General features: G+C 38.3%; 1 protein-coding gene across 6 annotated transcripts in view; it reads right to left on the bottom strand.

The window, feature by feature from the left end:
- Window positions 1-15,577, bottom strand: part of LOC135408245 (transmembrane protein 131-like) — a 41,290-nt gene extending 25,713 nt beyond the window's left edge. For 4 of the 6 annotated variants that reach the window (XM_064643507.1, XM_064643510.1, XM_064643508.1 and 1 more), the window contains exons 1-12: window positions 15,463-15,577; window positions 14,279-14,395; window positions 12,260-12,370; window positions 8,450-8,527; window positions 6,633-6,786; window positions 4,409-4,467; window positions 3,939-4,047; window positions 2,911-3,016; window positions 2,136-2,289; window positions 1,330-1,500; window positions 967-1,036; window positions 456-573 (exon numbers count right to left, since the gene is read on the bottom strand). In XM_064643507.1, coding sequence (XP_064499577.1) covers window positions 456-573; window positions 967-1,036; window positions 1,330-1,500; window positions 2,136-2,289; window positions 2,911-3,016; window positions 3,939-4,047; window positions 4,409-4,467; window positions 6,633-6,786; window positions 8,450-8,527; window positions 12,260-12,370; window positions 14,279-14,395; window positions 15,463-15,561 — 1,346 coding nt within the window. In that variant the 5' untranslated portion in view covers window positions 15,562-15,577. Of the gene's footprint in view, window positions 1-455; window positions 574-966; window positions 1,037-1,329; window positions 1,501-2,135; window positions 2,290-2,910; window positions 3,017-3,938; window positions 4,048-4,408; window positions 4,468-6,632; window positions 6,787-7,075; window positions 7,241-8,449; window positions 8,528-12,259; window positions 12,371-14,278; window positions 14,396-15,462 lie in introns of those variants that run through there. The other 2 variants (XM_064643509.1, XM_064643513.1) reach the window with 2 other exon arrangements.
- Window positions 15,578-16,451: the final 874 nt, after the last annotated feature.

Genomic DNA, 16,451 nt, shown 5'->3' with positions numbered 1-16,451 from the left:
TAAAGCTGTACCCTAGTAGCAGAGAGCCAGTGTAACTTATGTGTATGTACACCAGGGACTAAGTACCCTAGAAGCCATCCAAAGACCCTAATCCTGAAAGGAGTGCTATGCAACCTGTTGATGAAGGAGTCATGCAACTCCATAAATGATCTGGTAAAACATGCTTTGACTGCTTTCATGCTAGGTAGCCATGGTGAGGTAACTACAGTCAGAACATTATTTACATTCTAAAGTTCAAGCATCTGAAAAGCTTACTTATGGCTGGCAGTGTCTTGAAATGAAAGCTGAGTGTGTTCTGGAGTGCTCTGAAACTCCAGGTGCTTCAAGACAACTAACTTAAGCGTAGGAAGGCCCAAAATGTTTTCTTCTAATTAAGAATACTTCAGAACAGAAATATTCTTTCTTACAACACTGTACTGGCTTGAATTAAGAACTTCAACAGATTCTGTACAGACCTGCAGGCTTCCCCATGTCTTATTTTACGCCATCTTCCATAAAGGTCACTTGCAAGCTCAGAATCCAGGTCCCAGGCAGAACGGTCGAGAGAGAGACTCTTCTGCCAAAGCAGATTTGCTAAAACGATAACAGATTTTGCTCTTTCCATCAATCTACTTCTGAACATGAGTAATCAGTATCTGCAAAGGGTCCAGACCCAAAAATAAAAACAGCAACCCACTTTTCCCCTTCAAAGTAAGCATATGTGAGAGTATATAAATTACTTTACATATCAGATTTGCTTAAGGAAATACATCTGCAAAACCACAGTAATTGTACATGCAAACAAGAGTATGTGTATTGCACAGGCTTATATGCTCTAGTAAGTCCTTTTTACTGCCACCATTTCTAATGGATGACATTGAAAAGTCATCATGTTATCATATTCTCATTACAAGTCCTGCTACATAAAATGAATTTTCTACAATAAAACTACTGACAGATGCCAAAAAAAGCCGGAGATGAGCTTACCTGAATCAGACTTTCCCAAGTAGCACTGAATATCACAGTGGGCAACTGCTTCAAAATTAAGATCTCCCTGCTGGAAAACCAAAACAAAAACGACTGACCATATGACAAAATAAGAGAACAAATTTCAGTTTCTCAGTGCATAATTTTAATGACTAAAAAAAAAAAAAGAATTAAAAATAGAGAACTATAATTCCATCACTGCTTAACTTTGGGGACTTCTCAAGCTACAGAACTGTTTCACAGCGTGGTCTGCTACTTAGCTTTTCTTTCAGGACTAAGGAACAGATTTCTGGCCTGAGAGAGGCACTGCTGCATTTGGGTTTGCAAGGCCTAATAATAAATCAACACAACTGAATACAATACCTTGGACACAGTCGCATATATCTGCAGAGGTATTTCAAATATCACTCCCACATTTGTGGCCAAACAAATACTAGAGAGCACATTCGTTACAGTGTCTTTCACACTGAGCTTCAAAGAAAATACATTCCAGCAGCCTGGAGGTAGAGTCAAAGGTTCATCAAAGTTCAGAATCTAGAAAGAATCAAACAAAAACTGAATTACAATTTATACACCATTTCTGGTGCAAGAGGTACCTTGAAAAATGTAAAATTTCTCTTCCTTCATGTTTTTGCTGTTACTGCATGCACATATGTGCCCATAAGTGACCCACACAGTGCACACATGCAAATCTCCTATCAAAATACAAAAAGAGACATTTAGATGTATTCATAAAGCAGATTTGCCTGCTTTGAATCAAGCAATTGCGCGAGTAAATTATTGGCTTCGCCTTCTAAACTTCAAAGCTCATCTATGCACTAAAGACTTCTATTATGGCCTATGAAGAAATGCTGAATCCTGAAGAGCACAAACACACATGTAACAGTTCTGAGAACAGAGCAAGAGTCTATAATTTGATGCATCTGTAGCTGCAACTCAAATGAAAGAACAGTTGTTAATAAAACAATACAAAACTAAGCTGGACAGTGAATAATGCCTCACGAGACAGTAAGATCTTCAGGACCTAATAGTTACAGATACCTTTATTTTTAACTGATTCCAACCAGTTCTGAGAACACAAAGTTCTTCAGAGAATCCATTTTCTATGTCAAAGGTCCATATCCTTAAATCAGAGACAAAACACTGTATGAAGAAGAAATAAAGCTTACCTTTACTATGTTCTTTGTTTCTCTGGCTATGAAGACTTCATTCAATTCAATGCTGAAGTAAAAATTATTTGTAAACCATATGGACCAAAATCCTGAAGTATTATGATGTGGTTCTATATGAAACAATGCTGCAGAAGGATCTACATCAAAATACCTGTAAGTAAATCCAGAAAACAAAATACATCTGCAATAGTCCTTGAGCACACATAAGTAGTCCATACAAGACAAGATACTCAGTATTCTTGCATAAAGAAACTCTTTTAAGTTTTTACAGAGAAGAACAAAATTATGTCCTTTTTAATAATTACATAAGAGAGTAAAAATTTACAAAAACCATGTAAAAGAGGTAGGCAAAAACTCTACCCCCTGGTTATGCTACAGTACACAACATTGCTTACTGCTTTGTGAAACAGCAGGTTGGATGAAATTGGCAAAAGATGACTGAAGAAAGAAAAGACTTCACATTTTTTCTAAAACTATCCAGCTTCTGCATTACATTAACCAGGTTGCTGGAAATGTTGTCATAGACTAAGCAACATTTATATGATATGAGCTGCTAAGGCGTATCCTTTTCTTCTTGGGATAAAATATGTAACTATTGCTTGACATGTCACAGGCAAATGACACAGTAATAACAGGAAGAAGCCTCTTCACTGACCCTGGAATCATTCAGTGACAAAGCAAGTTAACTTCCTCTCTTAAAAGTACGTTACAATATTTTTATTATAATACCAGTGAGCGTTAACAAACATACAAAAATCCACTGTCAACCTACCCTTCCATTACAGGACAGGAAAGACAGGCTTTTAGTGTTGTAGTGCCTTCCAATACATTGTTCTTCTTATTGTCAGAATAAAGACTTTCACTGTCACAGGATGCAGCTGGGCAAAGAGCAGACACACAGAATAGATCAGCCAGGACAAAAGCATATCCACAATGATTTTCATGTGAAGATTTGCAAGACCATAAAGAGGAACATTTGCTGGTCCAACCCTCACAGAGATGAGCAAACCATTTAATTGCTCGAGTCCTAATTTTCAGAGGTTTCAAGCCTTACTTCAAGAATTTACGAATGCTAAACACCTTCAAAAAACACATACAACAAGGCTGCAAAGAGCAACCCAACCAATTTTAACCACATGTCATTGGCACAGCATTCTTATGTAACAGTGCACACTGCCTCCTTTTAGTAAGTGAAAAACTGCTCCGAAAAAAGAATCATTTAACATAATAGTCTCTTCTTTCTTCTTATTTGCCCTTTTTTTGCTAGGAAAAACGTGTCTCAGTGTCACTTTGAAAGCAGCTTGTTTCATAAAAGTTTAAAGTCTGTACACTGCAGTCTAGTGGTCAGAATAGAAAACAGGCTGGAGTCAGGAACACTGAAATGTCAACCTCTGCCACAAACATGTCTGGTCTCAGGCAAACCTCTTCAATGATCGTGCCAAGAAATGTCATAGAAAATGACCACCCAAGCACAATAGCCTTTTAGCAAACGTATGTGAAACAGAAAAAAATGCATATTATAAAAGGATGTTGAGAAAGCATATTCAATAATTATGCTAACATTTTAGCAAATGTTTTCTTCCCCTTCCTCAGAGCCTTTGATCAGCATAAGAGGAAGTATATATATATATATATATACAAAAATGGTGGAAACAATTAGCAGAAAGAATTCATGCTCCTTCTCAATAAAGTCCAGACAAATTGATTTTGAGATCTTTCAGGGTCTCTGCTGAAAAAAGCTACCCTTTCATAATCAAATCCTGTTTAATCATATTATCTCTAAATATATGTATCCTGTACCTTTACAAGAAATAGAAGCAACTTTTGTAAAGTTAGTAGACGATGAAGATAGCAGTACTGGCTCAAACTCCACAGGAGGTGTGTCTTTTTGTGACAACTGCCGTATTTCCTGCAAGAAGACAAGACATGATCATCTTTGTAGCAGTACTACCATTATTAGTATAGCAGCTCCTGTATTAGTCTATCTTCTTGTCAAATTTGCAACCTACCATCTGCCATTTTCTCATATCTTCTAAATCAACACATGAATTTTTATTCAGTTTAACAGCTCTTATGTCATTAAAAAAAAATCCATCACTGAATTACAACTCATCGTCTCAAGGATTTATTAGACATTTGGACATTTTAAAAATTTAGAAGTGTGACATTTGCTACCAGCAAAATCAATCTGCTACTAGAGAAAGCCAGCGAGTTAATTCCCCAGTCAAATTCGACACCCTAAATTATGACTTCCTGAAGACCACAATTACCTGTATATGCACAAGGTTGTTTCCAGAATGCATAATATGCACGTCTACTGATGAATGACCTGTCCAAAAGAACAAACACCAAGGTAAGTTCACCAAGGATGGAAGCACTCTTGTTTTGTCAGACACTCATATGAGAAGCAATCCTAATTTAAATTTAAAAATCTTTGTGTGACAAGAGAAAGAAAGAAGGATGGTTGGTGCTGAAGTAACTTTCTAAGGGCCAGATTATGAACAGCAGGAGAGAAATTAGTTTTTACTGTTCTGCATCACATCAGCTACACGAGATCCTGGCTCACCTGCTTTAAATAGAAAGCATTCTAAGGAGACAATGTGAACCCAGATTCAGTGCTTTGGGATCAAAACAGGAATGGTCCTATCACCTGGTACAGTAGCAAACTATTGCCTAAAGCAACTGGAGACAGGTATAACACAGCTTTCAACTGCCAATAAAGTGGTACATCTGTACTGGGTAATCACCCTTTGTCACTGGCAAAGCTATGTTCCTGTTCACAGGACATGATGAAGATGTAGAGCACCAAGAAAAGAACAGCAGAACAGAATAAGAGATGACTTTTATACTACAGGCGGTCAGCCAACTTCCAGAAGGAAGACAACTTGAGTTCTTACCCTTGCTTATGCTTGAATTACATCAGTATATGCAGGTTCACAGTGAGAGGACACTCTCCCAGTTCACCAGCCACTATTTTTAATAATGTGTGTGTTTTGCTCAGCTGTTTGAAAGAAAGACTACAAGTGCCAGCTTCCAAAAGAGGGTTCAAGATGCTAATTATGAGTGAACAGATGCTCCATATACCCAGAGAGCTGTGTAAAGTGCATACTCTTCTTCAACCTTTCCAGCTGGCTAGTTCCCCTGTGCAGACACTCCCTACCTGCTGTCCCTCTCTAGGTGCTGACACATGTTGCACACAGAGGCTAACACAGCATCATATTCCCATCAGTCAGACTTTTCCCTCAAGACTACATTTCTCATTTCATTATTCAAACAGAAGGCAAGCAAGCATTGCTATTTGATATGGTAAAGCCACCATCGGTACTGATGGAGCACAACATGGAACTTCTCACCAACAGCAATTCCAAAGGGCTTACAGGACCAACCTCTGACACAGTGAGGACTTGTAAGTGCACCACATTTAACAGAAAACAGCCCTAAAAGCATACTTCCAGTACTTTAACCATTGAAAGTGTTCAGGGCGAGCACCCTTGACACAAGAGACGTGAACAATTTTCTACCAGCATCAGAATAAATGTACATCCACAACTCAATACAGCAAAGCACTGGCATCTCACCAGCAAGGAACCTTGGTTTACAGTGGGTATTTCAGTTTCAGCTGTGAAATATCACATCACAGAACAGGTACAAGGGAAATAGTATATATTGCACATATTGTTTTGTGACTAGGTTTTGAAAGGCATTTTGCAAAAGACAAAAAGATGTTAATTTTTAACAAGTATGTTAAAAAAATATTATTTTAATCTGGATTCTTAAGCAGTTCCTTCTTCTCCAATCATTAAGTAAAACTTGCAGTCTAAAAAAAAAGCTATTCTAACAGACTGCAAAGCTCTGTGATAATTTAAAATCCCCTGGATTTAGAGGATTTGCAGCATAAAGAAACTGCAAGGAGTTGATTGTTTTGCTGGTGGAATTCTAGCTTACAAGAAGAAATGATGTGGACATCTGTATTACTTCATTACCCTACTTTCCAAAACGGCCACTATTCCCAGTACTATAAGAACCATTCTGCATTCACAGTCCCATTATGGTCAATTTAATTAATGAGAAATCAGAAATGCAGTTGTAGAAATCGAAGGACCATGCCATCCTTCTATACTACTTAAGCAGATGCATAAGCATGGAGGATTGAAGAATGAAAACAGATATAAAAGATGAAACAGATAAAAGAAAGAAAAATGACAAAAAACAGATACAAGAATGATAAAAGATGAAACAGATAAAAGATGAAACAGATAAAAGAATAAAACAGATATAGTTTACAACTTTGCAACTGTTACCTTCATGAAGAGAACTGTGTTTAAGGTAACTCTACACAAATTCTCTGACAAGTTATGTTTAACTGAACTGATTTGGTTTCCCTCACTCATGAAATTAAGCTGTAACTGAATTTTATTCAATTTAGCGCATCAAATTACAATTTAAGTATAAAACCAAGCTGTATTACAATTAAGAGGCATATTTAGGACTTACCTGAGGTCTTTGTTTTTTCCATTGCTACATAAACAACAAAAAGATTCTCCAGTAAGTATTGTCTGTGCTCCACAAAATCTTGCTGGGCATTTTCCACTCTTACTGTCAAGCTCATTTCTAGCAGCATTGGGTCATCAGACATAAAACAGCAACTCTGAAGTGAGACAAGGGATATGGGGTGTGTATGATGGGGGATAGAACAGAAAAAATTCATTACAGTAAGGTATCTTGAGAAATTAATCAAAGGTATTATCTAATAGACAAGGTTTCCAGCACCAAAATGCTGGCAAAACAGGAGTAATTAGGATCTCTGCTAAAATCTGAGAAGAAACCAAACACAGTGCAAGTACAGACAGCACAGCAAAAACAAAGACAAAAACAACTAAAAAGGACACCGAACCTTGAGAGAATGCAAATTCATAAACTGTCTTAGTCAGTCTCACCTCAGGGACTGCAAAACAGTTTCCTTTGTTAAATCCTCTGCCTTCAATAAAATGTGCCATAAACAGACTGATGCATGTGTCTTAATGGTAGGAAGACAGTTCATGTTCACTGGTCTGTTTATAGTTAATTTTTCCAAATCCTGTGTTTATTGTCTCCATTTCTCACTGAAGTAATTTTAAAAAAACAAACATACATGTACATTTCTTAATAGAAAACACTGTCGTCTGGCTAGAATACTTCAGATAAATACAAGTAGGATCTTATTTCTATCTGTAAAGAGTGGCTGCTGTTAACACAGCTGAGTCCTAGCAACTACAAAGACACAGACAACATTTCACACAAAAAATTAAAGCCAACAAAGCAAAACAAAACTAGACAATCAACAGTGAATAACATAAATTGATTCTGCATCACACCACAAAGGTTGCTAAACCCAAGCTCCAATGCCCTACCAAGAGGACTAATTTGCTTAGGACGTGGAGGAGTAGAGAACTGGCACATGAAGTGCTCTCAGAAGTGCAGCAAAACACCTTCAGCTAATCTGAAGTGCAGCAAGGAAGTACAGCAGGAGCCAGGAAGTGCCTGGGAATGGGATGCCAGCTCACCGCTCACACAGCATCAAAGAAAACCTCAGCACTTGAAATGGCTGCCAGGAGCAGGAGAGGAGGCTGCCATGGAGACTGGAGCACAGGCACGGTGTTGGGAAGCTCAGATCAAAGAGCAGGCAGCTGCACTCCATGCAACCTCAAATGTTCAGGTGTACCTATGCACTATTCAATGCAAGAACCAAACATGAAGAGGAACAGCATAGGACAGCTGCCACGTGCAATGTACACAAATACAGCTACGGAGTCTGGGCCTCAGTGCTTTTGGAGGGGGCATCTCTGCTAACATACTCGCCCCTCCTCATGGCCCAGGTCCATGGCCTCCTCCAGGGACCCCCAACATGGACCAACCAGCCCAGGCTTCAGCCCCTCAGTTCACAGATCACTTCTCACTGTGAACCAGACATTCGTGAAACATTTCCGGAGAAAAGAAATTACAGGGATCTAATCAGTTTTGTGCCCTATGTAAGTAATACAACACTCACACATTAGAACACTTAGCCTGTTGGATTGGTATTGGTTTGGTTCTTTGGACGTTTATGGAGTATTTGGTATCTTTTTTCATCTCCCTCTCTCCTAAAGATTTTAGTGTGACATGTGTCACATTTATTTGGTATCCCAGGATACAGTTTTATAAAAGCACAATTCCCCTTTGAGACACTGAAAACTACATTGTTGCTAAAACTTCTAGAGCTCTAGAAAGCATCCCTCTAAGCTTGGCTTAAAATAAGAAGACCTAAATAGATATAAAATAATAATAAAACATACCTTAACTAACTGATATGTGTCATTAGGTAAACTGCATTCAAGGTGAACCCGTAAGAGAGTAGCATTCATAGTTTCTGCCTGTAAGAAAGAAAATTGAAGAAAACATCAAGCACATTGCTTCAAATGATATCACATAAATCTGATTCATATACCATATATTATAAAGATAATAGACTGCTTCCATGCATACATAACAGAGCAATGTAAGGAATTTTTAAAAATGAATATGACTACTCTATACAGTAGACCATCAATCAGTCTCCAAATTTCAGGACTCTATCAGTATCTATTTACTTATCGAAGTATTATTACACATGATCATTCAATATTTATAGAGCATCTGCATGAGAATTTAAATAAACTTTCATATGTCAAAAACCTGTATTCAACAGACCCTTTTTGTATAATATAAAAGCTTATTTCCTTGTTTTCTGTGTATTTTCTTTGTTGACTGGATACTGAAACACAGCTGCCAGGCCAAGAACATAATAATTCTTGGACATGGTCTGATACATAGGCTTCATGCCAAAATGGACAGACAGAAAATACTTGTTTCACCTTTTTATTGATTGTGTTGCCTTTTTATTGACTGGAATGGGAAAATAAAATAAAATAAAAGATGACATTGACTTTGCTACCTTGTAAAGCACTCATAAATCTAATGGGGCAACACCACCAACAAAGCTAAATGTAGTTCATGAAAGCTATCTGCAAAACCTGCAGCGTCAAATTATTTGCACAAACTGCTCAGTCAGTATGTCTTGATTCTAAATCAAACAAAAAGTTACAAAAACAAACAAACAAAAACCAGAATCAGAATGACAGATCTATCAGTGCCTTAATTACAGCAAAATTTCCATCTAATTTTGAAACCAATGTGGAACCCCCACCCTCTGTTTCTCTTGTGATACTGAACTAAATATCTCAATAGGTATCTGCAGGTTAAAGTTTTTGGAGGTGTTGATGAAACTGACTTCTAAACAATTTTAATAATTTGATGCTGAAAAGGAAAACCGAAGAAACTTTTGAAAGTTTCTAGCACCCTATTTCGTACCTCCCTAGGACAGGAAGAAGGGGGCAGACAGGGGGCATCTGAGCAGCAAAGTTTACCACAAGTGTGGCATTTCACAGGGTCCAGTTTTATAAAAGCACTGGAAAAATGAAGCCAACATCTGCATTGCCTATTTAATAGGATTTCATACCAAAATGACTGAAGCTTCACACAAGAGGGCGGTGTAACCCCTGCAAAGGTGGTTAGCAGTGACTCAAACTCTGTCCCCAACAACTTGAACCCCTGCAACCTCCTTTCTTTTTCACAGATGCTTTTGTCCTCATCAAATTCTGAGAGCAGAAAAAAACCCCATTTGATTCCAAAAAATGCACCACTTCCTAACCTCTCACAGTCACGGCTGCTAGTGGAGTTTTAACGAGGCAGTAAGGTTACAACTTTGAGGGTCGCCTCAGATAAACCTTTAAGCTCAGACTTCCATTATGAGTGCTTCTTGAGAGAATACTACTGCTTCCATTGTCCTAAATAACGATTTGTTAGTCCTTATTCAATGCCACTGTAGTTTAAAGTAGTTTAAGACCCCCACATCACCATCAAAAAAAAAAAAAAAATCAAGTACATTATATTTTTCCAGCCTTTGTTTTCTTGACCTGGCATAGATCTAACATAGAAAGCTGCTAATGTAAAACATACAGAGGGGAAAAAAATGCTATTGGGGTATATTTGATGCTGATCTGTTTTCTATGAGAAATTTTTACTTATTTGTGAAGCTATCTTCAGAAATGGAAATGGGTTTGCATTTCTCTAAGGCAGACAATAGTCGTGTAACTGTCATGCCCACTATCTTACAACACCAACAGGATGGCTCTGAGTTAACCCTAAAGAGAAGATAAAGCATCTGAGAAGAAAACACTGTCAGAAGCAGAGTTTCCAAGAAAATAAACCCAGGACCACATCCACATCTCCCACCAGTGCAAGCACTCTGTTTACACTGTAAATATCACTGCTAATGCATCAGAGCAGAGAGCTGAGTTATGCAGTGAATGCTTGTACCAGATGCAAATTGAAAAGGAATGTCACAGCAGGGAAAAGTTAAAGCGTTGCAAATCAGTACAACCTCTGCCACTTCATTACCTGGTGCCTCTATTCCGTATCAGGTACGCAGGCACACACAACTCGGCACCCACAAATGCTATATGAACTGAATAGAGACAACTGATAGAAGCCACACAAATTAAATTCTTGCCAGTTTTGGTAAGTTCTCACACTTAAATTTTAAAGAAACAGAGGCCTCTGTCAATAAAACCCTAAAAATCTGAACCCTCCATCTGATTTGCAAGAAGCCCTACTTCTGACAAAGGTCTAGGATTCTCGCTGGGGGAGAGTACAGCCGGCAGTTACTTAGGAAATAATTCATCCATCAAGGAGATGTCAATCAGACATGGCTCTATAAAAGATTTCTGGATATATTCCTGCATAATTATCAGGACTGTAAAGTTCAAGCCATTTCCTAGAGTTTGGGTACAGTATCGTTAAAAAACAACAAACACTGAACAAGCCTGCTCTTCCTCCTGTAGGTCAATCCTTCAAAGTTTCTGTCCTGGACAGTCACAGACCCTAAAGTGGTATTTCCACTCTGAACAGTGTTAATAAGCTGTCCCTGCAAAAATGATTCAGCAGAGTTTCATCAGTGTTTTGCAGGCAGTTATCAGGATGGCACACCAAAAAAACTCTACTGTCCAACTACCTTCTTTCTCCACACCCAAGCACCACACTTGCATGTTTGCTTCTCTGACCCTCTGCCCACCAGCCCAAAACACAGCTTAACAAGTGTTCGACTCCTGCCAGTACTTGCAGTATTTCCCAAGTCATCAGTTCACAAACTTCGAACTCCTCTGGGAAGTCAGCAAAGAGACGCCTGCCCCTCCTTTGATAAGGCCCTCTATGCTGCATGTCACTCCTCCATTGACATTTATACCATTTTGAACATACTGAGGCAGTGATGTAGCTGCTGTTAGTGCCATCCAAATACTAAACAATGGCAAAAACCAGGCAACTAGAGCAAAGACTGCACCTAGAAGCTGGATAAACAAAGATGACCTATATGGGCTCCACCATCTGTTATGGCTTAGTGCTAACTAGCCCCTGTTGAATGGCCACGTGGACATACTAAAACATTCAGTGTTGGACACAGCTCTTCTTTCCTCCCAGCAAGTGAGCCAGGAGACCAGAAAACCTGGGATCCAGGATCACAGCCAGAGCACTCCAAGCAAGAGTAATTCCTCAATTACAGCACAGCAAAATTACGCCCAGAGAACTGAGTCAACGCTTTCTCAGAGCTCATGTCCTGCAACAAGACTAGTGCCAGGTGGTATCATGCCGCAAAACACGACCTCAAGCTTGTACTCCCCACAAATAAAGCATAGGATAATGCTTGTTACTCTACAGTAAGGAAAATGTCAAATGTTCCCCAAAACTTCACTACTCAGGGATTCAGACTGAATTGTAAACCAGCATGCCTACAACTTTCAGATACCTGACAAAAACCCATTGAGCTAGTTTCGTCAGCACAACTGAGAGAACAGCCCAGCAGAGGAGCTGGGACAAGAACAAGTGCAAATAGTTTAAATGTCAAAGACTGTCTCATAAAAGCAGCTGATCACAGAAACCAACTTCTCTCTTGCAGCCACTGGTACTCAGATTTTTTATTAATGTTCCTTGCATCCCAACAACCTGGGGTCAAAAAGCTCCTATGGCTAAGCAGATTTAGGTTCCATCTCCACTCAAAACATATACTGTACCAGTGTGTGTGATGCCTGGACGTTTTGAATGTGTGGAAGCAGTAAGTAGGCATTTGCTAGCTGCACTTTAGGTTCTTCTGGAGAAGACATCAGAGTTCCTGTTCCAAAAACCTGGTGTTAAAAAAAAGTTCATTACATCAACATCTAGTATTTCACTTATAGCAGCAACTTACAAAACTATTTTGCTAATAATAACAATCTTCCCAAGAAACAGATCAGTTTTTCACATTAGGTTCTTTCAAAAGACAATTTATAGACATAAAGTTCCAATGCAGAAAGTAACCATACACATAAATAGCACTTTAGAATCTTCACTCATTCAGGCACTATTACAAAGACACACACCAGCAGAGTATCAGGTTATCCCCAAAAGAAAGTACCTAAATGCTCCTTCAGGCAATTACAATACATATATCACCATCTACCTTAAAAACTGAGTAAAATAATTTCTGATCATTTTGGTTTTCAAAGTCTGCAATTTTCAGAACACTGTAAGATTTTTAAGTTGTATGGTTTTACTGCATTTATATTTTGCTCCACCAAGATTAGTTTATGAGAATGAGACGCACGATAACTGCGGGGGTGCATGTGGAGCCAGAGACATTGAGGAGGGGGGCAGCATCAGAGGTTAAGAAAACTACTTGTGGTTTTTCACATGTATGCAAAGATTTATTATTTTTTAATAGAAAAATCCCACATCTTTTTAATTAAGAGGATAATAAAATGCATTCTATGTTCACTGAAGATCTCTGACTACAGATAGAAAATACCAGATGAGAGGGAATATGGCTTTTTTTAATGGAGGTATTTACAAAGTACATTTTACTACAATGGTAACTCATCTCCATGTGGATGATTCCTCTGTACATACTCTTGTATAAATGCACTAGAGACTTCAAACATTTCAAGACTTTGGGGCTCTCAAAAGCACTGTAACTGTGCATCAAACACTTGAGTTTGCCTGATTTTGAAACTCTTAAACCTAATGCAAGTTGAAATCAATGGCAGCTACTTCCTCTGTTTCAGGTCACTGGTGAAAATGTCCATGAAAACCAGTCTGCTACTGATTTTTGCCTCAGCCCAATAGATGGCACTGACAACTGCTTCCCTACAACTTGTTGAAAAGGCCCTGGCTGAGCTGACCGGGCAATAAATGCTCAGGAGTGAGCACAAGGAGAGGAGGGATGTCAAAAAGAAAAGGTCAATCACTTTATAATGCACTTTTTCCTCATCCTTAATGAAATGTTCCTGTCAAATGTGGCATTTCCTCTAATAAATACTAGATAAATGTAAAGTTTGTATTACAAAACATGTATTTCAATTAAACTTACCTAAGCTTCAATTTAAGGAGCTTTGTTTTCCAGCACAGTATCAAAGTATGAAGATGAAATAGCTAGATGATTGATTAAAGTTCATCTTGTTTTATAAATCACTCTATTCAGAGTTAAAATGTTTCTTTAACAAATTAATAAAAGCCAAGAATTTGGAGTATATAATGTCCCTCATAAAATTTTTAAAAAGCCAAAGACCTGCTGGAGTTCACTAGTTAATTAGAAAATAGACAGCTTTAATGCACAACCATTACTTCTACTTTCATGTTTCAAGGGCCTAAATTTCTCACCCTGTGCTACATCTCTAATGTGTTTACATAAAATCCTGCAGAGTAGCTGAAAAGCACCTAAAATATTTTCTAATGGGCTTTTCATAACAAATGCATTCCAGCACAGTGCAGTCTAGACTGCAGTAGTATATGAAACCAACTAGACAATGATCTTGTAGGTATGCACATACACTTCATTTTACAACCACAAGTAGCCCCACTAACAGTAGCAATTTTAACCATATACATGTACATGATCAGGAGACTAGCATGATCTGGTAAAAGAGATGTATTGTTGATATTACCCCACCTGATTTGTATCAGGAATTCAACAAATTTTGACAGTCTCTAAAAATATGAAACTCACTTTATAAAACACAAGTAAATCCAAAACTCAAGCTAAAAACAAGACTGGTTACCTGACATGAAAGTACTCCATGAGATGAGGTATTTATAAATAATGAGCTTTCAATACTGCCTTCTTCTGTCGGCAGGAAGAGTACTCTGAAAGACACCTTTCCCATCGCTGGAATCACCTGCAGAGATCACAAAGAAGCTTGCTTGCTTGGTGCCAGTGATCACACACCCACCACTCAGTCACACGGCCCAGTGGATATTTCCACACACACACCCCTATCTGTAGATCTCACTAAGCAGAACTTCAGTGCTGAGAAGTTTCACCTGTCCACAACCCTCAACTCTCACCACAGAGAAGAACTGAAACCATGCAGTAGCTTGCCAAATAATGGCTGGAGTTTCTCAGCTAGCTCGGGCCTCATTGGTCAAGGCTTCTTTTTGTGTAAGTTGTTAACCATGCATCACCAACAGCCTCTGTATGCACAAAAACACTTCCCCACATACAGATGGCTATTACAAAGTGAATCAATCCCCCTGTGATACACAGTCAAGTGAGTTAAAGCTGAACTTAGGCAACACCATTAGTAACCAGAGAGTCTAACTGAAAGAACAATGACATTTATGTCTGCACAGTAATAACCACTCACCCATAGTAAAAGCACAAATCAGATGAAAACCTAATAAAACCCCTTTGTGCATCAGCAGAGGATAAAATCTGGGCTTCATCAAAACGAGATCACAGCAATTCATTTTTAACATGCATTATATTGTTATACATTGTTTAAAAAATCAGTTGAAATAATGGTCTTAGATTATAAAGGCAATTATGGTCATAATTGCAATATGAAATGCATAAAACATTTCACTGTAGGTTTTTCTGAGGAATATGCAAGACCATTCAAAAGACTGAAAATTCAAGGCTGTAGAACACCCACATGGCCTGTGGATCACTGTATAATGCTGCTCAGAATAGAACGAGATTTAAACAGCCTCTCTAACACTGAAAAATTCTTCTCTTCCTCTGTTACTGTCAAACACATTTCCCTACTGTAGGTTTTGAATGTCTCATCCCATACCAGTCTAAGTAGAAGTGAGCAAAAAAAACCACTAGCAAAACAGAGAAAGAGTTGGAGGTCCTACAAAAAAGCACGAAGAGAAAACACAGAATGAAGAGCTTGTGCCAAAGGAAGCACGAAGGCTTGGCACTTGGCCACTACATAGTTTCCAAAAGTACATCAACACTCACCCGGCTATGAGCAGGAGACACATGAAACTGTCTAGTAGCTGTAAACACTGAATTGACTACAACATCTCTATCTCTACTAGGATTGTAGGCATGTAGCATTTTAGCTCTGGGTAACCCCAACAACCTAAAGTAGGGGGAAAAAAATATAAATATATTATTCACATTATAAGCACAGGTAATGTATGAAAAAAAGCAACAAACACAAACCACTCTCAAAGGTGTTCATCTGCAACAATTACCTAGTTGTAACTTATCTCTGGAAACGTTGAATAAATTTTGCCTTTAGTGTACAAAGGCAAATATGTAACACTGGGACATGAGAGGTGCACTTAGACAAAACTCATTGGAGTCTCTGGGAGCTTAAGGAAAAAATAACCCTTACAAAGCACAAAGTTTTGAATAAAAAAGGTTTATATAACTAAGCCTTATTTTGTCAGCTAAAGCAATGATTCTCTTAAGGCTTTTGTTTAAGCTAGTACATCCTAAAACCCAACATCTCAGACCTTCCTCCAGTGCATCCTCTGAAGCATTCCTTTAACTCACAAGGGGACTGTGTTTCTTTTTGGTTAGCAACAGACCATAAGCTGATTATCATTTAAGAATAATTTTCTAAAGTTTTCTTAAAAGAGACCTAAGAAAAAAATCTCATGTATTCCACCATTATGGTTTGCCCAGGACTTTCTGGATTTCATTTTTAGAAGTTAAAGGCAACAAGCTCTCTCTCCACTAGGAAGGCAATCTTTCAAAAAAATTAACAATCAGCATGAAGTAATGATTTCACATCCATGCAGATTCCCCTGAAATATACCCAGAACACATTACAGTTCCCTACTACCTTTTCCTCCTTCTTAGAACTATGTTGATTTTAACTTACAAAGCAGTGCAAGGCAAAAAAAGCGATTCCAACTCCATGGCAATTACTTACTACTTCTCTTTTTTTCAGAGGATGCATGACCTCAGCTAAGGCTCTTTACCCAAATGGAGCTCAG

The sequence above is a fragment of the Pseudopipra pipra genome, unplaced genomic scaffold, assembly GCF_036250125.1.
Source record: "Pseudopipra pipra isolate bDixPip1 unplaced genomic scaffold, bDixPip1.hap1 HAP1_SCAFFOLD_267, whole genome shotgun sequence".
NCBI lineage: Eukaryota > Metazoa > Chordata > Aves > Passeriformes > Pipridae > Pseudopipra > Pseudopipra pipra.
Note: the sequence above shows the minus strand (reverse complement) of the source record. Positions and strands in the feature narration are given on the sequence as shown.